We start from the raw sequence: 25,317 nt of genomic DNA on the forward strand, positions 1-25,317 counted from the left end.
GTGTGTGTGTGTGTGTGTGTGTGTGTGTGTGTGTGTGTGTGTGTATCCATAGCATACATATCAAATACATTGTTGCTATTATTATTTGTTTTTTGGGCAGCTGGCCAGTATACTGACAGAACCCTGGACTTTGATGTTATCAGCACCACACTCTAACCAACTGAGCTAACCAACCAGCCCCTTGCTTTGAACAAATTGTTATTTATTAGATCAATTAAGAATAAGAAAAATAGGGCCGACCTGGTGGCGCACTCGGTAGAGTGCGGCACTTGGGAGCGCGGCAGTGCTCCCGCCGAGGGTTCGGATCCCATACAGAGACCAGTCTGCTCACTGGTTGAGTGCGGTGCAGGTGCGACACCGAGGGTTGCGATCCCGTTGCCGGTTACGGTACAGGCATGACACTGAGGGTTGCGATCCCGTTGCCGGTTGCGGTACGGGCGCAACACCGAGGGTTGCGATCCCGTTACCGCTCACGAAAAAAGACAAAAAGGAAAAAAAAAGAATAAGAAAAATAAAAACTTTATTTTACTTTCATTTATTCCTTCTCTGCTGCTCTTCCTTTCTTTATCTAGATCCTAGTTTCTTACCTATATCTTATACCATTTCTTATATCTTATTACTCCTTATAACATTTCTTGTGAGGCAGGTCGACTGGAAACAAGCTCTCTCAATTTTTGTTTGTCTGAGAAAATATTTATTTTTCATTCACTTTTGATGAATAATTTCACAGGGCACAGAATCCTTGGTTGGTGATTATTTTTCTCTTCATACTTTAAATATTTAACTCCATTCTCTTCTCGAGTACATGGTTTCTGAGAAGTTGGATGTAATTCTTATCTTTGTTCCTCTATAGGTAAGGTTTTTTTTCTTCTGGCTTCTTTCAAAATTTTTTTCTTTAATTTTCTGCAGTTTAAATATGATATACCTAGGTATCGTTTTGCATTTTGTTGTTTGTTTTTTGGCATTTGCCCTGCTTGTTGTTATCCAAGCTTCCTGGATCTGTGGTTTGGTGTCTGACATTAATTTGGGGAAATTCTCAGTCATTATTGCTTTCAATATTTCTTTTGTTCCTTTCTCTCTTTCTTCTCCTTCTAGTATTACCATTACACATATGTTACACCTTTTGCATTTGTCTCAGTTCCTGAATATTCTGTACATTTTTTCAGTCTTTTTTCTTTTTGCTTTTCCATTTTGGAAGTTTCTATTGACCTATATTCAAATTCAGAGATTCTTTTCTCAGCCATTTCTGATCTACTAATCAGCCCATCAGAGGCATTCTTCATTTCTGCTAGTGTCTTCAATTTCTAGTATTTCTTTTAGATGCTTTCTTAGATTTTTCATCTCTCTATTTACATTTTACTGCTGTGCATTGAATGTTCCTTTGATACTCATTGAAGCTTAATCCCCATTATAATGGAGTTAAGAGGGTGGGAAATCAGACTATGGCAGTACTGAAAGATGGGGCCTTTAAGAGGTGATTGGGTTGCAAGGACTGTGCCCTAGTGAATGGACTGATTCATACATGGAGTAATGGGTTGATGGTTTAATGGGATGTCATGGGCGTGGACTGGCGGCTTTATAAGTTGAGCACATGAAAGAGCTCTTGCCATTCTCTCCATGTAATTGTCTGTGTCACCAAAGGATCCAGTAAAGAGTTCCCATCCAGAAAAAGGCCCTCACCACATGCACCCCTGGACCATGGACTTCCCAGCCTCCAAAACTGTATTTACATTATCCCGTTTCAAGCATTCTGTAATAAGCAACAGAAAATGAACTAATACAATTACCCATCTGTTCTTACATGTTGTCTACTTTACCTGTTAAAGTCCTTAGCATATTAATCATAGTTTTTAAAAATTCCTGGTCTAATAATTCCAACATCCCTGCCATATCTGAGTTTCCTCTATTTCTTCGAACAGATCTTTCCGCCATTCAGCATGCTCTGTAATTTTTTCTTGATAGCTGCACATGGTGTAACTGGGTGAAAGCAACTGAAGTAAACAGACCTTTAGTGATGTGGTAGTAAGGCACGGGGGGAGAAGTGTTTCATAGTCCTATGGTTAGGTCTCAGTCTTTTAGTAAGCCTGTGTTCCTCAGCTATGAACTTCACAAGTGCTTCTTAGTTTTTTGTCCCCTGAGGTGGAACAACATGGCTACAGTAGGCTATTTCCCTTCCCCCACGTGGAAGGCTAGAGCAGACTAGAGACTGGTATTTGCCTTCTCACAAGTCAGTTACACTCTGATAAAACCCCAATAGTTTAGGCTCTGGTAAATAGTTTCTCTTGAGGAATGGCCTTATTGAGAAGAACAGAATGCTTAAAAAACAGAATTCTCTGCATATTTCAAAATGGTTCTTTCTCCCTTCTCCTGCCAGAAGCTTGAGGGGATTTGTCTCCAGTCTTCACTGTTAGAACCTGGTAGAGCTCCAAGGGGAAAAAAAAAGCAACATAAAAGTGTGGGGCCTCCCCTAAGACCAGGATGCCTGGAGTTTTTATCTCTCAGACTTGTCCACTCTGAGCCTCCAGCAACTCGTCAATTAGTTCAGGTTTGTCTGCCACCGCACTATTGGTTTCCACAGAGGTTTCTACTTGTGGGTTTTTGCTTCAGTAAGTTGTGAGTCTCTGTTTTCACCTGTGAACGCTGGGGGCACCAGTCTACTCTATGACCTCACTTCTCTGACAGCTCTAAGAAGAGTTATTGATTTTTCAGTTTGTTCAGCTTTTTACTTGTTGTTATGATGGAGTGATTATTCCAATCTCCTTACATCCTGGAAACTGGAAGTCTATATTCACTTTTTTATAATTAATTGAGCTATATATATTTACTAATTGTATACTTGTATATATGTATGTTATACCCCAATAAAAAAGATTTTTTAAAAGTCCACGTCCTCACTCCTTGGAAACAGAATTTCAAGCCCTTGATCAGAGACAATTTACTACTGTTACTTTAACCATAATTCCAAAAAGCTTTGCTACCTAGTCATTAGCAGATTTAAAAAGGCAAATTAGAAAGAGAATCAGAAATATATTTCTTCTAGGCACTTGCAGTTAAAATCACTGCCAGGACTCAAAAGGAAAGAACTCGTCAGGGAGTCAAGTTGGAGAAGTTCACTGGAGCCAAATTAAGGATCCCTGATGCCAAAGAGAAAGAAATGTCTATTTCTCTACCACACAGATTAAAAAGGGAATGATACTCTCACTTTTTCCCTCTATCAAACGCAAATTTTTCAGTTAGGATAAGTCTTGTATTAACGTTAAGTAGCTCTCTACATGGGTCTGAATTAATTTCAAAAAGTTGAGGTACTGCTTTAAGGTAGGAACCACTTGTACCTCTTTTGTATCACTCACAGATTTAACAAAGTGAAAGGCAAGCTAACAAGGTGTCTAAGCACTACTTCAAAAAGTAAACTTATATGACATAAGATCAGGCACTCTGTGTGTGCATATGTGCTTTTTGGAAGGGAAGCAAATAGAAGTATGGGTAAAGGATGATGTAAGTTCTTATTTCCATAATCATTAAGCAACTAAATAGGAACATGTCTTGTAGGGTCACTGGACTGAAAAGAATTAGGCTAAGAGGATAACTAAGCAATCCAATCTAATATCTGTAATCAAGACTGTACTTCAATCACCTCTGCAAAAAAGGCAACAGACTAACTATTTACTATAAATGGAAATTCCCCAATGTCCCTCAGTAATTCACTTTAATATTGATTTAACAATTCTCCCTGTTGAAGTGCTTCCTCATGTCACAGTTTAAGACAAATTTCTTTTGAAAGAGACCAAAAATAGGATGGAAAAACACTTGACCTTCAGATATTAAGCTCAAAACAGCTCTTCTTCTCATATTACTAAGCAGAAAGGCATTTACTGAGTTCTGTATAAAAACAAAACAAAAACCAACCAAGCAACAACAAAAAAACAAGAATGCCCTGCTGTTTGCAGAGGCGGAACTTGATCTCCTGATTTCCAAGGAAACCCACCAAGGGGTATGTAATGGCAGTTGTGGTAACTGGAACGGTGGACCAGAGTTAACATTTCTAAACATTCTCTCCCAACAAGCAGATTTTGAGAAATACAGTTCCAAAATCCCCTAATCTAAGAGCATTATATTCCAGTGTCTTTGGTTCTTTGCTTATACCTGATAAGAAAAGTTGCTTGAAGATCCCTAGAAATACCAGATGTCAAGGCAATTCATGTTTTAATCGAAGAGTAAGCATATTAATGTTCACAGTTAAATATGTTTACAACTCCAAATCTTATCAAATCCCTTCTAGACAGGGTATGAGTAACACGTGGATATAAAGACAGAGCAATAAAGAGAAAGTAGAGAAATGATGTGAGACTTGAATGATTAATATTAAAGAACTTGCTCAAGGTCACACAGCAGGTCTAATACCAGAGTTCAGGCCCTTAATTACTGTACTGTATTATCTGAATAAATGAATTCAGAAATTTAAAGGCTTCTGTCTCAGTTTTAATAACTAACTTTGTAAGTCCACTGAATTAGGTATCATTCTGCATTTGTGCCTTATGTATCAGGATGACTATATGAGCTCAGAAGTCACCAGAGGAGAATTAGATTTGGGGCCAGGCAGATAATTTTAGGAACCCAGGGTTATTTATGGACTTCACACTTTCTATGTCTAGCTAAGTGTTAACACTAAATCAGGAAATTCTAAACAGAAGTACACTGAATTTTTAAAATATAAATTATTACAATATAATTTTGGAAGGTAAGTTGGGTAATTCATAACAGCAAAAGTTGGAAGATGAGAATTCTTTTTAATAGGAAACTTTTAGAAAGAGCTATGTGGCTAAACTAGCAAGTCCATTTCACAGATAACGGATCAGTAAGTGGTTTGCCAGTAGTTTAACAAAATATTCAACGGAAGGAGATTTATATCACTACTCTATGCCGGTCTAGTCATATAAACTCATCCATATGGTTCCAAATCAATAAAATAATCAAATAGTTTTGTAATACAAACTTTTATAAAATTATCTAATCTTGTATTCTGCTTAAAATACCATTAATTAATTTTTTGATATATCCCATGGATTACATAAACAAAAATCTTTTCATCCAGAAAGAAGTAGGACTTCAATGATATATTTATTTTTCTTCAGATCAGAGCCAATAAAAAATAAAAAGCAAATCTTACACTTATTTATCTTACTTTTTAATTTACAAACATACACTCATATAAAATTATTAAACTTTATAATATTGATAAAAATTCAGTTAGACCGATTCAGCACTACCTTAAATTGTCAAAATATGAAAAAATGTAATACAGTATAGAAAATCAATATAACTTTTCTTAATTTTAATAAGACGTTTTAAGTGCCAGAAAGGAACTGACATTTATCCGCTCACTGTTGACAATGATTACTTCTAACTCTCAATTTTTTGGAAAATAATGGAATCACACATATAATAAAAATTGTCTTTAATTTTTTAAAGTTTGTTTACAGTGATTGAAATGAAAACTTTTGGTGAGATTTTTACATACCTTAAAAGTAGAAAGTCCATAAAGTCTTGTGGTATGTACAGTTTCTTGAGAAATATTTGTAATGTTAGTTATAAAGTCCTCAAGGTATTTACAAGCTTGTTCCAGGTGTGTTGTGTTTATGATGATTTGCACTAGCTAGAAAACACAAAATATATCCAGGTAAGGACTCTGACATTTAATGCAAAGGTAATCAGAAATCTAAAAATGTAGGTAAGGACTCTGACATTTAATGCAAAGGTAATCAGAAATCTAAATATATTTTCTAACATCTTCCATTATCTACTATTCCCCATGTAAACCCTCTTCTTTCACACTTCTTGAATTTACATTGATGCTTTTATTTTAAATCAAATTTGCTTATATTAATAAACTTAAAATACAAAGCTAGTTTTACAGACGGATGTTCAGCAACAATTTAATTTATAATGATTATCTCATATAATGAAACATTTGGCTATGTGTATCTTTTTAACCTACCTCTGTTAAACCTATATGAGGTTTTCTAATAAGATTCAGTAAACAGCTATTCAAAGTTCTGGTCAGCAGAAGATTTGTTGATTTCCTAAGCATATCATCTATTTCTGTTGAGCTAAAAACAAAGATTGATATTATTAAGCTTTCCACAAGGGTACAGTCAGTTAACATCCTAAATAATTTAACACAATTTACTAAAATAATTTGCTCCAAGTCATTCTTTTAGATCTTTAAATAAATTACAATGACCTATACTTACTAAATCACAAAGTTCAAATCAATTTAACTGCACAAAAGGGACATTTTCCATAAAATAGAATGTTCATTAATGGCATGATTTAAATGTATTTAATTAACCACTACAGAAGAAACATGGGGTACTTAATATAAGGAAATAAAATTATTCTTAAATTATGTCTCCATCATAGGACAGTCATTTTGAAAGACATTTCATACACAACTACAGCTAAAAATTACCCCTTTTAAAATACAAATTGATATGAGCTCTATCTAGATATAATTACCAGATTTAATTTTTAATATACTAAGATATCTATTTCAAGTTTTTAAAAGAGATTCAAATAAATAAATTGCCATAAACTAATTTTAATTTTGTCCAAAAAAAAAAAAAACCTGTAATGTTTCTTAACATCCTAAAGATTGCTAAACTAGTACTAAAAAGCGTATTCTTTTTTCCTAACTACTAAGCCTTCAGTTTAAGTAAATAGTGATTTCTTGGAGATAGCCTCATTATCAAAACACTTAGGCAGTCCTTAGACCATGAATTCTCAATCTCAGCACTAGTGACATTTTAGGCTGTATAATTCTTTGTTGTCGGAGCTGTCTGGTGCATTGTAGGATGTCTGGCATCTGCCCATTAGTTCCAAATAGCATCCCTCCCCCAAGTTGTGACAACCAAAAATGTCTCTAGATGTTGCCAAATGTGTGTGCAGGGGGTGCAGAGGTACCAAAATTATCCCCAGTTGACAACTACTCCTTTGAAATAGGCTAAAATTTGGTGCTCTTTTACTTTTTTTTTTTATTAAAATATTACTGTTAAAAATTTATGAAGCACAAATATTTACTAGATTATATTTACTTTAAAAATGCAAACAGAGTAAGATTAGACAAAACATGAATAATTCTCACTACTACACTATTGTTCTCCATTTATAATGTAGGCAATCCTTACAATTTCTGCTAATCCTAATTCCAGCAAGCCCAAGGAGAATATTTCTCTCTGATTTTTTAATATCTTGAATCAAGACTTTCCCAGGAAATGAGCAGACCATCAGTAGGCTTCAGGGTTACTTGGCATTAAACGCTCAGATAGAAAACTTTCTGGTCAACAGTGTCCCTAGAACAAACAATGTACTCACCCTGATAAAAGGGCAGTGGTTGCCAACCTTCTTTTCCAACACACTTAAAATTTGCTTTAAGATAATTTTTTGAAGTACCCATGCATGTTTAAACAATTAAACAAGAGCTTTAAACACAGAAAGTGATTTTTTTTCCATAACTTTATAATGACAAAAACATAGCAACTCTAATAGCTCAATTTTACATTACAGACATAGGTTTTAAGAATAAAAATATATGTCAGAAAACTGATAATCTTGAGTAAATTTAGATTTATATATCTTTTAATTAACTGCTGAATCTGTCTCCATATTCAGAATTCTTAAGTCCTCTCATTAACAAAATGAAAGTAGCCAGTATATTTAATAAAGCATGCATTTTTAAATGTCAGCATAAATTCTCTTTTGAATGGATAACTTATGATCATAGAGAGTTCTCTGGAACCACTGGACATTAAATAAAAGTGACAAAATATTTTTATCAAAGACAGAAGGAAAAAATTGACAATCTTTTCTGCTATAGCATTAGCCTACAACATTTACCTTTTAGAATGCCAGGCATTTATATACAAAAGAATCAGAACTGATGTAGCAATTCTAGTTGTAGTGAGACATTAGGGAATATTATATATAATAATATGATTAATGATTTTTACCTTTAGTGTTATATGTAAATGGAGTAAAAAGTCAAATAATGATTAATGAGTCATTGTCTCTCTTCTATAAATAAAAGTTAATTCTAAAATGATAAATTTCTACACTTTTCTGCAAATTTAACAATATCTTAATTAGACATCAGTGTTTCAAGAATCAACATTTAGATTAGGTGATACAAAGTACTTGTTAGAACACGCAAACTGCACACACTACCAATTTAGAGAATATTAAAGTAATTTATACTTAACAGAAAAGGTAAAGGGAACTAATGTTATAGATTCAGGACTGCAACTTTAAAAATAATTCTCAAACATAATTTTATTAGGGTTAGGGTTAGGGTTAGGGTTAGCCAAGTCACAGGATGAGTTTTAAGGAAAGACTTTTTCTTTCCCCCTTTCACTTGTATATGTTTACCTAAAAATAATGGATGAATGCATTCATTCATGTTTTCAAAGATGATTAATTGCAACTGGAATCCTTATTATTTGGGAGTAAATAAACAAACTTAAGTCCACAATTCATAAGCACTATAACTTCAGGCTTCTCTATACTACTTTTTCCTTCCTCTTCGTCATCACTGATCCTATTTCCATCTTTTTTCACTTCTGTCTCAAACTACTGCCTTCACCTCCTCAACATGACTACTATTTTTATCCTCCTCCAATCTATCATCCACTTTGAGGCCAGAGTAAACTTTCTGAAATATAACTTTAATCATGTCATTCCTTAAACATTCTTCAACAGTTCCCCAGTACTTACAAAATAAACTATAAACACTCCAAGCTGCAGTCTCACATCGAATATTGTAGCATCCCATCCTCTCCTAAGCCCTATGAGTCTAGCATGTGCCAGGCACTATACTGAGTACTTTATACACATGCATTACCTCATTTAATTGTTACAACCACTCTATGAATTATTTCCCTCACTTTATAGATGAGATAGTTTAAAGGATTAAATAACTTGCCCAAGATCCTACTACAGCTAGTGAGTGCCAGCATCAAGACTCAAAATAAGGTCTGTTAAAGTCTAAAGCTTATATTCTTTTTTTTTTCCTTTTTGTCTTTTTTCGTGACCAGCAACGGATCGCAACCCTCAGTGTCGCGCCCGTACCGGACCGGGACCGGCAACGGGATCGCAACCCTCGGTGTTGCGCCCACACCTCGCTCAGCCAGTGAGCGGCAGGTCTGTATGTGGGATCCGAACCCTCGGCGGGAGCGCCGCCACACTCCCAAGCGGCGCACTGTAGCAGTGCGCCACCGGGCCGGCCCTAAAGCTTATATTCTTAACCACTGCATGATCCTGCCTCTGTTTAGATCAGAACTGTAGAATGTTAAATGAAAAAGAAGATAGGCATAAATTATTGGTGGCTCTCAACTATTCAAGCCCCAATGTAACTCCACTATTGAAACCTACCATTGTAAAAGGAGTCATACTTTATTCTGTTTCAGTTAATATTCATTTGTATCAGTTGCTTTTTAAATGCTGGATTATATTGTGTGTGTCTTATTTTGTACTATATGACCTCTACTATCTAAAGTTAATGTCCTTCTTTAAAATACATCTGTAGACAACTTTGTTATAAGAGGCTGGTACAATATGACGAAGCTTAAGCAGTGGTTCTTAAACTTTAGCATGCCTCAGAATCACCCAGAGAAGCTGATAAAACCCTGAGCCCCACGCTCAGAGTTTCTAATTCAGTAGGTCTCAGGTTGTATTTCTAACAATTTCCCAAGTGATGCTAAGACCACTGGTCTGGGGACTACAGTTTGAGAACCACTAGCTTATGAGAACCACGTAGCACAGCAATGCTATGTGTTAGGTATTTGCCCTCCTTTCTTTCCCTTTCCTCTCCCATTCATATTTTTCATGAACAGGAATTAAAGAATCTTTTAAAGAATCCCTAATAAACACTGTAAGACTTAAAATCAGCTATTCTTACCCTGGCACAAAACATGTTTCTTCTTCCATTTATTTTACCTTGTTTAAATCCAAAACAGTAGTACCTTACAATAAGAAACAGATACAATAAAATAATACAACTGTCATTGTTCTTGCTGTTTCAGCTTGAAAAATAAATAACTGTTATATCTGAACTGCCTCCATGCCTTTTTGTGACTTAAAATTCACAACAGTTTCCCACTGAAAGAGGACATTTTCTGCTATTCAGTATACAAATTCAGAATGGATTTCAGAGAGGGAAGCATTATGAAAGCCATATCACCACTCTGTCTTCCAGAGAGTGTTCACAATCAGAAATATAACATACAACTATACCACAGGTCCATCTAGGTAGCTGAAACAAGATGTAGCATAACGATTAATGTTCTGCTACCATTAACTGATTGTTCCTTATATGCCAGACATGGTACCTGGCACTTTCACTGATAGGGCAGTCAAAAGACCTGCTCTTTCATTCTGGTTCTCAAACTAACTAGCTGGATCATTCTGAATAAATGATGTAGCCTCTCTGAGCCCTTTCCTTATCAGCAAACAGGGATCCTATCTCCATAAATGCAGGGTATTACTTTCATCACACCAGATAAATTGTTATTTTCTTGCCTATAAAATAAAGTTGGCTATAGCTATCAACAGCTGTTATACTGCTCTCTAGTACTGAGTATAATGTCAATTTGCTATAGCATTCCTTATTTATTCTATTAATTCCATCTGAATCCTCACTTCAAGATTATTTGGAAAAAAAAACTGTTGACAATATCAGAGTCAATGTCATAGGTAAAAATGGGACAATGTTGAAACAAATTTAACAGCAAATGCAAGGTGTGGACATTGTTTGGACCCTGATTCAAACATACCAACTTTAAAAAGACATTTTGAGGAGAGAATATCAATATGCACAGAGTTGATATCATGGAATCATGTTAATTTAATTAAATGTGGTTAAATAATAAAATGTCCTCATTGTTTTTAGAAACACATACTGAAGTGTTTAGGGGTAAAAGGTGATTATTTCTAAAATTTGCTTTAAAATACTTCATCAAAAAATAAAGAATATATGGCAGAATATTTATTACTGTTAAATCTAGATGCTGAGAACACAGAAGTTCCCTATCAAATTATCTCTACTTTCATGTGCATTTAAAGATTTTCATAATGAAAAGTAAAAAAATACAATATTAGATTTATAGCAACTTAACCCTAAATGTCACCAAAATATGTAAGCCTTTCCAATGAGATAATAATCCATTAAAGAGTCACAGCATGAAAATAAATGTTAATGTTTCATAAAAACAGTAATGATAAAGACACATTTCCTTTTAGTAAACTTACCTCCGGTGTAGTGACTCTGAAAATTTAAGGCTGGCGTAAATAAATTCTTTAACTTGAATGTAAATATGAGGCACTGACTGAGACATGGGGAGTTTCTTTGGGAAAGACTGCTGTAGAAAGAGATAATTAATATTGCTTTTGAAATCTTAGAAAAAAAATTCTTGTCACCGAAAAATATAAAAATTAAATTGACTTCACATTTGAATTTATTGTATATACCCGCAACAAAAACTCTGATATATTTCTACATTATTTTTGATATTTTAAAGAAAACCAAAATATTTCTGAAAAAACAATGCAGCCTTTAACCCACTTCTTAAATCACATTATCTTAAATCATATTATTAGACTTCCAGAGAAAGCACATATCAATAACTCCAGTGTGTTCTGATGATAAGCATTCTGCAGGACATGCCTAGCTGTCTACTTCTTGGTATCCATAATATAAGAATCTAGGGCAGCTATGAAAGTTATAGGCCAGCTTCCTGGCTCAGAGTCATCAAATAATTCTAAGACTCCCTTCACTTACCTTCAGTGAAGGCTTTATGCCAATTCAAGAAGATATTCAGTTTATTCCATAACTCCTAAAATACCTTACAGAAGCTTTCTGACCCACTACACCATCAAACACTGGTGTGCAACCAATGATTTATAGTGTACTTCTTGGTGAAACTGCTTTATCAGCCACTGGCCATTTGAAAATTCTCAGTCTCCAAAAGGTAAACTCCCTCCAAGATTTTTACACAAAGCCCTTCATTTATACTTCATGAAGTCTAATGTACATTTCTATTTACATTCATTCCAAGCTTATTACATCAGTGAAAGTACCTCACCAAGGTGACTGATGACCTCCTCGTTGTTGAATCCAGCGGACTTTTCCAATTCTCATGTTACCTGACTTCTTTGAAGCATCTGACAAAGTTGGCCCCCTTCTGATTCTTAAGTGATCTTTCCTTCCTTGGTATCCTGCCCCATATTGGTTTTCTTCCTATTTCTCTACTTGCTCTACTTCTCTTCCTCTAGCCAACCTTTAATTATTGCTATGCCTAGGGTTCTATCCGAAATCTTCTTTTCTTACTACATATTCCCTTGGATGATCTCATAATTTCAATCACCATAACAGTACCAATATCTCCCAATCCTTTAATTATTGCTATGCCTAGGGTTCTATCCGAAATCTTCTTTTCTTTCTACATATTCCCTTGGATGATCTCATAATTTCAATCACCATAACAGTACCAATATCTCCCAAATCTACAAATCCAAGACCAAATCTTCCTCTTGAAGTTCCAAATCCATATATCTAACTACCCATTGGAGACCTCCCTGCTCCTCTTGTGTTTCCTATCATAGTGAATGCTACCACCCAAATCTGATTATATTTTTACTACTTAAAACCCTCTGGTGGCTTCTCATAGCCCTCAGGATAACGGTTAAATTCTCTAACACTGTCTATAAAGGCGTCATGGTCTGCCCTTTCTATTTCTCCAATTACATTTCTTGATCTTCACCTCTTATACTTCATTAACACTGTTCTTCATACTATAGAATTACAGCCTTATTGCATGCTGCTTCCTGTATCTGGAGTAGTGCCAACTCTTGTGAATTGTAATTTCCTGTTTATTTTATCTACCTTCACCTGACTATAAGCTCCTTGAGAACAGAGACTGGAAATCTAGCACACAGCACAGTGTTTGGTACACAGTAGGTAGATGACAAATACTTGAATGAGCTAATGTATACTTAGGGACCTCCAGCAAAAGGAAATAGCTGGTAGTGAAAACATTCATAGAGAGCCATGTCTCTCCAGAACTGGTTGTTTCAATCCATTCCAAATTTAGAGAATCAATTAAGAATAGAACAAAAATCAAGTAAAGAGTTACTATTTTTAAGAAATACCTGATAACAATGTAAATACTAACTCCCCTCCACTTTATGCTTTACAGAAAAATGAACCTAACAGTAAATGTCTGAGTTATAGAAGCTTTGAGAATTTATTTTAATGATTTTTAAGACAGATTATGAATATGTTCTCATTTTAGCCAAATTGTTCTAGTCAAATTAGCATAGCTATGTGCAAAAGGACAGAATATTTTTGCATGTATGTTCAGTCATACTCCTTTCCCATTCCTGATTTATGCTGAAAATAACTCGTTATTTGAGAGATAGTTTTATATCTTTTCTAATAGTTTTAATTAAAAATTATACTTAAATAAAAAAAAAATAAGTATACACACATGACCAAGAGACTGTTACTAAATAATCTATAGTATTCATTTTTAAGTTGTCACATTTAAATTTTCCATGTGGCTTTGCCTTATTAACAGTAGTTCTTTTTTTTTTTTGTCCTTTTTGAGACTGGCCGCACTGCGCTCAGCCAGTGAGCGCACCAGTCATTCCTATATAGGATGCGAACCCGCGGCGGGAGCGCTACTGCACTCCCAGCGCCGCACTCTCCCGAGTGCGCCACGGGCTCGGCCCAACAGTAGTTCTTTTTAATAATGAGTAATATATGGACCAATGAATACAGCTTCTAAGGCACTCAACCCTTAGAGGTACTGCATATACTGGAAGCTCCCTACAAGCAAAGTTAAACTTCCTTTTAATTATAAACCCATATTGGAAGGGACATCAGAGATTACTTAGAGGCACAAATGCCCAAATAGGATCAGTCACTTGCCCATAATAAGCACAAGCAGAGCTAGCATGTGAATCCAGACCTAGTCCAGTGCTCCTTATACAGATGCTACAGCCTAAACAAACTCATTGCCAGAAATGAAAACAAAAAAAAACAAGCCATGAGATGGAGAACATTCTTGTAATATTTCTTGACAAGGACAACTTTGATTAGGGTTTTAAAAAATATAGAATTATTATAATTATTATGGTCTTTTGTACATATTAGGTACATGCAACAGCAGTGTTAGCTATAAACTAAAAAGCTACATATTTAATTACTTATTTCCATACTTAGTGACTATTCCACATTATATGCTTAGTTTATGTATAAAACTATAAAACAAAAATTTACAGTCACAATTCACACAACTTAGATTTTAGTCTTGCTCATTCTGAAAGAATAAAAACATAGAAAAGGACTAAATTATAAAGAGTTGAAAAAATAATAAAGAAGAGTAAGGAGAAAAAACAAGAATAAAGAGAATTGAAAAGGTGACAGTTACAAGAAATACGATATTCTTTTTTCATGAGATCTGATTCTACCTAGAGATACGGGATAGGTACATGTGTGTATACTTGTGTCTGTACACACACGTGTGCACGTGTATTCCCAGAATATCCTACATGCTGGTCTACTTCCTTTCTCTACCCTGTCTTTTGTTCAGACATCTTGACTCCAAAAATATATATTCCTACTTCAGAAAGAAATCTACAGGTAGCTATTGCCTTCAAACATCTCTTACTTAACCAAGATGAACTTTTTGAAGAAGTATACTTCTTTTAAAAAGCCACAAAATAAGATCTTCCAAAGTGATGGACATTTCAAAGAAATTCTCCTCTCTTCCCCTAGAATATATCCTTATTGCTGTAATTTACTTGACATTTACTACATCTAATTTGGAATCCACCCAACATTAGTAACACCTGCCCTGGGAATCCACCTAACATTTGAGACAACTGCTTCTAGTACACCCAGGAAATTCCCTTCTTCATCAAAATAGAAAAAGCAGTAGTAATAATAACATAATCTTTAAAAGTTAATGAAACATAATTAATTTTCTCAATAACGCAACAAAAAAATTGCCCCCAAAGAAGCCATTCTTCCTTGTAGTGTCAGGTTAACTTTATGTAGTAATAAATATTATGAATTTATTTTTAAGAAAATTCTTGAATTAAAAACTAATTTGTACCTTTTCAAGCTCTGGATCTTGAAAGGGAAATTTACTGATGACTATTTTATATTCTTCTTCATTGACAACAGGGATGGGGCTATAATTATCTTCTTCAAAAATGTCCCTGTTAAGAAAGGAGAATTGAAAACTTATTATAAAACATATCATTAGAGTGTTAAGACAATACCTTAAAAACACAACTATTACAGAAGCATTTTTTATTTGTCAATTGAAAATCCGAAAAGGAAAATACTGCCTAACCATCCAGAATTCTAAAATTCAACATCAAATAAGTCTCATCCCTCAAAATTCATGTGCAATCTCCTCTTTCTTCTAGTTTGTTTTACATCCTCTTAGCATTTCAGTTTTAGTTTTCTAGTCTAGTCTAATAGTGGGGTCAGAAAGACAGTAGCATAATTAACAGCTTTTAAGAAGTAGAATACATAGGACCTAAAAATTAAATGACATTGTGAGGGTAAGTGTATCATGATGAATCTGTGGTTTCTAGACAGGGAAAATGGAAAAATGGTGTACACCTCATCTCATCAGAGGCATTTGCCTAGGTAAGGAATACAAGAGAAGGATACGGTTTGGGTAGTGGATGATACCTGGTTTGTAAATTTGCTCAGGGGTTTTGATGAGACTGGAAATAAACAGGTTTATAAATCATGGTGGCACACAAAGTAGTTAAGATAAAATACAGTAGGAAGCTTCCACTAATTGTATTTCATTCTAATAGTGTTTAAAAATAAAGGCTAAGGGCCGGCCCGGTGGCGCACTGGAGAGTGCGCCACTTGGGAGCGCGGCGGCGCTCCCGCTGAGGGTTTGGATCCCATGTGGAGACCGATTCCCGCTCACTGGCTGAGCGCGGCGCGACACCGAGGGTTGCAATCCCGTTGCCAGTCCCCGGTGCGGGTGCGACACCAAGGGTTGCGATCCCGTTACCGGTCAGTAAAAAAGACAAAAAAGAAAAGCGCGACACCGAGGGTTGCAATCCCGTTGCCAGTCCCTGGTGCGGGTGCGACACCAAGGGTTGCGATCCCGTTACCAGTCAGTAAAAAAGACAAAAAGGAAAAAAAATAAATAAAGGCTAAAAGGCAAGTTACAGGGAAAGAAACAACTAGAAGACCATAAACAACTCTATCAAATGCCAGAGAACCAGTAACTATGCAAGGAGAGATAATTTAATGAATGGCACATTAAAATTCTGAAAATGATAATGTAGTCTTGAAGTTATCTGTTTACAGAACCAACTTATATAAACACATATTGTGCTCCTACTCTGTGCAAGGCACTATACTTGTTTATACTATATAAACAAGAATATAAAAATAGCTCCACAACACTGGTCTGGACAATGATTTTCGGATATGACTCCAAAAGCACAGGTAACAAAAGCAAAAGTAGACAAATAGGATTGCATCAAACTTAAAGGCTTCTGGGCTGGCCCGGTGGTGCACTCGGTAGAGTGCGGCGCTTGGGAGCGCGGCGGCGCTCCCGCCAAGGGTTCGGATCCCATATAGAGACCGTCCGCTCACTGGTTGAGCGTGGTGCGGGCGCGACACTGAGGGTTGCGATCCCGTTGCCGGTCGCGGTGCAGGCGCGACACCGAGGGTTGCGATCCCGTTACTGGTCACGAAAAAAGACAAAAAGGAAAAAAAAAATAATTAAAAAAACAAACAAACAAACAAAAAAAAAACTTAAAGGCTTCTGCACAGCACAGGAAACAAAAGAATGAAGAAATAATCTATGGATTGAGAGAAAATATTTGTTGGTATACATCTGGTACATCTGATAAGGCATTAATATCCAAAATACATAAGGAACTCAACTCAATAGCAAGAAAACAAGTAACTCAATTAAAAAATGGGCAAAGAATCTGAATAGACATGCCTTAAAAGAAGACATACAAGTGGCCAAGAGGTATATGAAAAAATGTTCTACATCACTAATCATCTGGCAAATGCAAATTAAAAACACGAGATATCACCTCACATCTGTCAGAATGGCTATCATAAAAGAGACAAAAGTATTAGCGAGGATGTGGAGAAAGGCAATTCTTGTACACTGTTGGTGGACAAAAATTAGTACAGCCATTATGGAAAATAGCATGGAGTTTTTTCAAAAAAACTAAAAACAGAACTACCAAATGATCGGATGTGGAGAAAGGCAATTCTTGTACACTGTTGGTGGACAAAAATTAGTACAACCATTATGGAAAATAGCATGGAGTTTTTTCAAAAAAACTAAAAACAGAACTACCAAATGATCTGGTAATCCCATTTCTAGTTATATGTCCAAAGGAACTGAAATCAGCATATCAAAGAGATATCTGCATTCCCATGTTCACTGCGGCATTATTCACAATTCAAGATATGCAACCAAAGTGTCCATCAATGGATAAAGAAAATGTGGTATATATACAGGATGGAATACTATTTAGCTTTAAAAAAAGAAATTCTGTTATTTGCAACAACACTGATGAACCTCGAAGACATTATGGTAAGTGAAATATGCTAGGCATAGAAAGACAAATACTCCATGATCTCACTTACATGCAGAATCTTAAAAAGTTGAACTCATAGAAGTAGAGAGTAGAATGGTGGTTACCAGAAGGTGGTGCAGTGGGGGGCAGGAATGGTGAGATGTTGGTCAAAGGGTATAAAGTTTGAGTTAGACAGGAGGAATAAGGTTTTTTGTTTTGTTTTGTTTTTGTGGCTGTGCCGGTATGGAGATCTGAACCCTTGCAAGAGGAATAAGTTTCTTAGATGCACTGCACAGCAAGGAGACAACTGTTAATAATAGTTAATGTATATTTCAAAATTGCAAAGAGAGTAGATTTTAATGTTTGCACCACAGAAAAATAAGCATGTGAGGTGATAGATATGTTAATTAGCTTGATTTAGCCATTCCAGTACACCACACGTACCCCATAAATATATACAATTATTATGTCAATTAAAATAATAAATGAATAAAAGCTCTTGTATACAAAAAAAGAATATAAAAATAAATAAAACATTGGTGCTCACAATATAGTGAGAGAGACCACACACAAACAAAATACAGTAGCAGGTTATAAATTTTATCATGGCTGTAGCCAAGTTTTAATTATTCAGTACAAATAACTTTTATTTTTTCCTCTATTTAATTGTTAGGTTGTCACATGATTACTAGTAAAATATTTGAATACACAGGTAAGGGAAAAGCAAAGCTTAAATTCTGCCACTTCTTTAAAATTTAGGCAAAAAGCATGATCTAGAAGAGTGTTGAAAGCAGAAATCAAAATATATTTGGGAATTATGTATTATAATTGACATGCTATCATTTCTTCTCCTCCACTACTACTATGGAGGATAAAGTTAATCCTATCTCTATCTGAACGAACCCATTAGCTTCCCAGAGAGAAAACAACACCTCATGGTTTCCCCAATCTTGGGGAGCAATTTCACTACTAGAAGTCTTAAGATGGATAAGAGAGAAGAGCTGGCTCGGTTCAATCTATTGATAACTGTAAAAACTTATACACCCTCCTGAAGAGGCCAAGAAAATAACATCAACTCTGTCAAGGTTTTATATAAATAAAGGTATATCACAATATATCACAGCATACAAGGGTACTTCAAAAGTTCATGGAAAAATGGAATTAAAAGATAATATGAATATTTTCATGAACTTTCAAAGGCCCCTCATATATGAGGGTACTTCAAAAAATTCACAGGAAAATAGAATTAAAAGATAATACTAATCTTTCCATTAACTTTTTGAAGTACCATCATAGGTTACAGATTACCACCTCTATCAATAAGCACCACCTCTATTCTTAAAATAATATAAAATATTGACGATAGTTATATATGACTCATCAGGATTGTCATTTATCCATGTGGGATGGCATCCTTACAATATTACTCTTAAAGAATGTTAATACAAAAAGCTCAATTAAAAATTTATTTAGTTGATTTCAATAGTAGTGTATCACCTTGTGAGCCCCTTAGGCATTTAAAAAATATTTCTATTAAGTATTCACAAGGTCAGCTTCCATAGTTTTGAAAACTGATGAGGTAAGTGCCAAGCTGGTATTAAATCACGTAACATATTTCATTTTAATATCATCAAATATTATCAACATGTTATTTATATTATATTTTGAGTAATCTAGATGTAAGACCTCAAAATTGACTTTTTTTCCAAAGAGAAAAAGAGAGAAAGAAACAGAAAAAGAGAGAAAGAGAAAGGAAGGAAGGAAAGCTTTTAGTAATTAAAAGGGGGTGGGAGGGCACAGATTTCTCTTTTTCTTTTCATGTCAAATACAAAGTTATATAAATATTAAAATACTTTAGTCCATGCCCTGCAGGCAAGTGGTTAAAGCAAAAGTAATATTCCTACTTAGAGTCTTTAAGCTTTTTAATTTAGTTAGGCTGTTTGAAAAAAAAATCAGTTTCCCCAAACAAAATTTAAAAGCTATAATTTCTGTCTCTAATACAGAATATCTTTGAACACTTAAAGCCTTACAGGTATCTAAACATTTACTGGAAACAACTTACAGATAGTAAAATTAAAAGTAAGTATCATTAAAAATTGATTATAAATGGTGTGGCCACTATGGAAAACAGTATGTTAGTTCCAGAAAAAATTAAAAATATATTTACCACATGATTTAGCATTCTACTTATAGGTATAAACCCAAAAGATTTGAAAGCAGAGACTAGAATAGATATACGTATACTCACGTTCATAGCAACATTACCCACAATAGCCAAAAAGTAGAAACAACCTAAATGTTTGCTTACAGATGAATAAACAAAATGTGGTATATACATAACAATGAAATATTATTCAGCTTTAAAAGGGAATAAAATTCTGACACATGTTACAACATAGATGAACCTTGATGACATTATGCTAAGTGAAATGATCCAGACACAGAGAGACAAATATTGCACGATTCCACTTACATGAGGTACCCAGAGCAGTCAAATTTTAGAGACAAAGTAGAACAGTGGTTGCCAGGGGCTGGGGGACAGAGTAAATGGGGAGTTATTATTAAGTGGGTACAGAGTTTCTATCTGGGAAAATGGAAAGTTCTGGAGATAGATGGTGTGATGTTCGCAACAATGTGACTGTACTTAATATCACTGAACTGTATAAAAATGGTTCAAATGATAAATTTTATATATGTGTATTTTACCACAGTAAAAAATGATTATAAGCATTTTTATTGCTATAAGCAAAATCAATTACACGTGAATTTGACAAACCTACTCATTACATTAAGGCACCATGGCTTAGACTAACCTGAAAACTCCAGACCATTTCTTAAGCAGTGTTTCATTGTATTGATCTCTTATTTCAAATAAAAGGTCAAAAAGTCGGTTCACTGGAAAACCATAACCCTAAAATACAAAAAAGAAAGAAAAAAAAAGGCAGATAAACAAGTCAATTTGTAAAAATAATTCATAAATAATGTTGGGAATACTAGAGAATCATTTGGACCAGATCACTAGATCACATTGTATGTCACTCCCACGGTGTAACAAAAAAGATATCCTTTTGACATTCTACTAGGTTGCATTAGATAAGAAAGAGTTCTGGAAAGAGTTTTATGGGGCTGTAATAATTTTTCCATTTCTTCTCTTTCTTTTCAGTCAGGATTAGTGTCAGCCTTTAAAAGTATTAGAAGTCAGGACTGGAGGAAAAGTTCAAGAATAGTATCTACATAACTGTGTCTTGGGAAGTGGTGACTAATAAATAGGATACAAGAAGAAAAGGGAACAGATTATACCTAAAACATGCTGGCTTCCTTTTTCATTTTCAGTTTAAGACTGACTGTCATTTCGAGAAAATTTACATCTTCCATCAAACATATGCTCCCCAAAACTTTATTCCTTTCCAACTCCAAACTCATTGAAATCTTACCCATATCGGGACCAAACATCTCTTACCTTGCAGAGTTGTCTCCAAGGTTTATCTCTTCATCTTTATTCTCGATCCTATCTCCTTCGATAGGAACTGTTCCATGGATTGTCTACTCACTCCATTATGTCTTTCATTTCCACTGGCTCCTTTCCCTTGGCTAGGTAAACAATCTAAATTGTCTCCCATCTTTAAACTATGAACAACAGAGACCAAAAAAGCCCTCCCTCAATTTTCTGTGGCCTACCAGCTGCCCCCTCTAACTCCCACTCCTCTTCATTTAATCTGCTCAACAATGTCACAGATTATCTCCTAAATATAAAATTCAATGACTTCACTCTACCTGGCCTCTCCTTCTTGAAACTCTTCTGCTTTGAATTTTGTGACACCCCTCAATCTCCTTGTTCTCCTTTTACATCTACGAACAATACTTCCAGTTTCCTTGTCGGACTTACATCTCTATGCTTCAATCTTTTCTTCTAGCTCTCTAGGGAAATCTCAAGTCGAATGACTTCAATCACTGCCTTTTCTAATTACTGAAAATCTATATATCTATCTAGACCTCTCTAAATTACAAATATTTAATTCCAGCACCTGTTAGACATCTTCACTCAGTCAGCCAGGAAGCACATTAAAGTTAACTTATTTCCTCCCTTTCCTCCCAACTAAACAGTGTTCTCCATTTCCTATCTGTTATAATAGTTCTATCATCAATCCAGTTTATCAAGAGAAAAACTTGAAAATCATTTAAACTCCCCCACACACACATTTAACCAGTCACCAAATTCTTTTGAGTTTAGTTTCTTTACAAATCGCTTTCAAATCTATCATTCTTTTCCATCATGTACCCACCTTTCTTTCTTCCACACACATTTAATCAGTCACCAAATTCTTTTGAGTTTAGCTTCTTTACAAATCGCTTTCAAATCTATCATTCTTTTCCATCATGTACCCACCTTTCTTTCTTCCAGAAATATTCCCAGTGCCGCTGCATTATTTCAGATCCTTAACATCTCTTGCCTAGGCCATTGTAAGTGCTTCCTAAATTGAAATTCCAACCATCTGTCTCTCTCAACTCAATCTATTGCCCAGACTCTCAAAATGCCCACTCACAAGTGCAAATCTGATTATGCCATTCCCTGGTTAAAAACTACAAAAGCCTTACTGAAGTCCCACAAGACCTGCTACAATCTGGGTCAAACTACCATATCTGTTTTATCATTACTATTTTCCCTGCCCGGCTCACACCCATATACTACAGTTTCTAACACCATCAAGCTGTTCAGTCCTACATTCACCACACCATACCTTTATCACGTAGTTGACACAAGCTGTTTTCTCTTCCATTAATGCCCTTTCTTTCTTATCTACTTGCTAAACTCATCCTTCAAAATCCAGCTCACATTTCAACTTTTTGTATAGCTTTCTCTAATTCCTGGAATCAAAGTTAGTTATTCTATCTGCTGTGAGCCCAAAACTCTTGAACATATTGCTATATCAGCATGCCTTGGGGTCAAACTACCATATCTGTTTTATCATTACTATTTTCCCTGCCCGGCTCACACCCATATACTACAGTTTCTAACACCGTCAAGCTGTTCAGTCCTACATTCACCACACCATACCTTTATCACGTAGTTGACACATGCTGTTTTCTCTTCCATTAATGCCCTTTCTTTCTTATCTACTTGCTAAACTCATCCTTCAAAATCCAGCTCACATTTCAACTTTCTGTATAGCTTTCTCTAATTCCTGGAATCAAAGTTAGTTATTCTATCTGCTGTGAGCCCAAAACTCTTGAACATATTGCTATATCAGCATGCCTTATTAAACATCTTGTTTACAACTAAACTGCAAATTTCCTGCAGCCAAGGATTTTTATGTCTCCACCATTTTATATATCAACTAACTGCTAACACATAGTGGGTAGTCAAAAGTGTTAATGAATGAATCAATAAATGTTTACTTTTTATTTGCCTAATAGGCAATAAGCAGAACTATAAATATGCTGGTGTTACTTTTTTTTACTTTATTGTTTGATCAGCTTTGTTTTAAATGATGAAATACTGACATTTTAAAACATAAAATTTCCTTAGGGTGGCAAAGTGCCAATCTAAAAAACTACATATTACGCAACATTCTTTAATTAGTTTTTATGAAAAGATACCCCCAATTCTTCAATTAATAGGTATAAATTTAAAAGCCAGCATTCATTAATTCAGTATAAAATCCACCTAATACTGAGCCTGTCAATTTTCAGTAAAATGAAAGCACTGCAGAATTTCAAAATAAGTTAGAAGGACTAGTTTATCTTCCTCAATCTTATTTTAAAGAATTAAGATTAGAAAGGCATTATTGCAAGGGTTTACAAAGGTCGTTCAAACAGTTTATGGAAAAACAGAATTTTTTTGGAAAAACAGAAAGATAATACGAATCTTTCCAAGAACTTTTTGAAGTACTCTTGTATATAACTATCACTGTTGCTTTTACAATGCTGCTATTACCTGAATACTACCTTTTACTTTTCTTTGATTCTCTGGAGAGTTTCTTGGAACCATATCAAAGACTGTAGATTCCATGTACTCAAAGTGCCAATCCAAGAACTGTTTGTTACTGCCTACAAAGAGATAAGGAGCTTGCACCAGAATATAAGTCAATGCTGCTACTAAGTCGAGAAAGTCTTGCTTGAAGCAAGATGCCAATTGAGCTAAACTTTGTACTTAATGATACAGTTAATTTACATTCTTACAGAAACTCCTTTTTGTTATTAACCTAACAAACAATTTGCAAACTAGTAACAATTTGCTGACCATTGGTCTCTTGATCATACTTTGAGTAGCAAAGCTTTAAGTAGTTAAGGATAGCAAAACTCCCTGAGGTTACTTAAACAATTAAGGCATCCCTAAATGAAACTTACCAAAAGTTTTCTTGCACAGAGATCAGTATTCCAGATACATTTATCAGAAAATTTATAAAAGCAACTACAAGCAAACCCTACATTATTCTGATGTTACAATACTACAAATTAATATAGATATATATACAAATATACAAATTAATAAAGATATAAAACAATAAAATAATTTACTAAATGAGCTGGTGAAATCTTCTCTTTAGGCTTAAGAATAATGTAGACAACTATCATTCTAGGATGCAAAGACGTGTGATAAAGCAAATAGTTCAAATCGGCATTTCCCAAAGCATATTATACGAAGTTCTAGACCTAAGAGACTTTCTAAGGGGCGGGTGGCGGGGGGGAGATTCGAGGGTCAAATATTCGAGGGCAAATGCTGAACAGTCATCTCCCTTTTAGAAACTTATGGTATAAATTTCCCTGAGAAAGGCTTTTAGTGGAGAAATCTGTTTTATTTCACTTAGCATTTCCCAAATGTTTTTGACCACAGAACACTTTTTAAAGTATTATCTCACAACTTTGGAAAATACTAGTCTATATTTCATGAAAAGTTACTTCTAATCATAAAATCCCATAAATTTAAGCATGAAAACAAAATGCAGTCAATTCTTTATTATCTGTGATCAAGCAGGAGGGGCAAGGCAGAAGTCTTAAAACTTAGATATTGAAAATCACAAAAACACTGATCTTTAAGAAAATCGAGTTTTAATCTTATTTTTTAACAGAGAAAAAACAAGATTCAAAGAAGTAAAGGGATTTGCTCAGTCACAGAACACATGATAAACCTGAAATTAGGAAGGAAATGAGTGTATATAGCTTTCAAACCGTATGTTTTCATATATAGTAGCACATTTAAAACTCAAAACAATGGAAAACTAGTAATTAATAAACTTATTTTCACAAATGTGGTTCTAAACCTTAGAGAACTTGCAGGCATACAATTAGTCAACAGGCAGAACAGAAATCCAGGGTCCACGTGATTCCAGAGCCCATGCTCACTGCCCTAAGGCAGAACTTCTATCTTCTAATTTTCAGTTCAAGATTCTTTGTGCTATATGATGTGGGTTTTCTTTTTTCTAACTGCAAAAATACTTTATCTATTCAAACTGAATGGCCAATATTTAAAAAGATACTGAGCTCCGTCCAAGCTTCAAATTAGAAAGGAGATGATATAAATAGTCCTGAGTAATAGGGGAATACCAATATTTAAATAAACATTTATTACTACTGATTTACTACCATTAATCCACAATAAAATAAATGAGGTTGATCTGTATTTATATGTTTTTTAAGTGCTCAAAATAGCATTAATTGAATGTTAAGTTATCACTCACCTGC

General features: G+C 34.8%; 1 protein-coding gene across 1 annotated transcript in view; it reads right to left on the bottom strand.

The window, feature by feature from the left end:
* Positions 1–25,317, bottom strand: part of EXOC6 (exocyst complex component 6) — a 212,743-nt gene that overhangs the window by 98,829 nt on the left and 88,597 nt on the right. The window contains exons 12-16 of the mRNA XM_008568996.1: positions 20,448–20,545; positions 15,168–15,273; positions 11,299–11,408; positions 5,996–6,107; positions 5,519–5,653 (exon numbers count right to left, since the gene is read on the bottom strand). Coding sequence (XP_008567218.1) covers positions 5,519–5,653; positions 5,996–6,107; positions 11,299–11,408; positions 15,168–15,273; positions 20,448–20,545 — 561 coding nt within the window. The remainder of the gene's footprint in view (positions 1–5,518; positions 5,654–5,995; positions 6,108–11,298; positions 11,409–15,167; positions 15,274–20,447; positions 20,546–25,317) is intronic.

The sequence above is a fragment of the Galeopterus variegatus genome, unplaced genomic scaffold (assembly GCF_000696425.1).
Source record: "Galeopterus variegatus unplaced genomic scaffold, G_variegatus-3.0.2 Scaffold457, whole genome shotgun sequence".
NCBI lineage: Eukaryota > Metazoa > Chordata > Mammalia > Dermoptera > Cynocephalidae > Galeopterus > Galeopterus variegatus.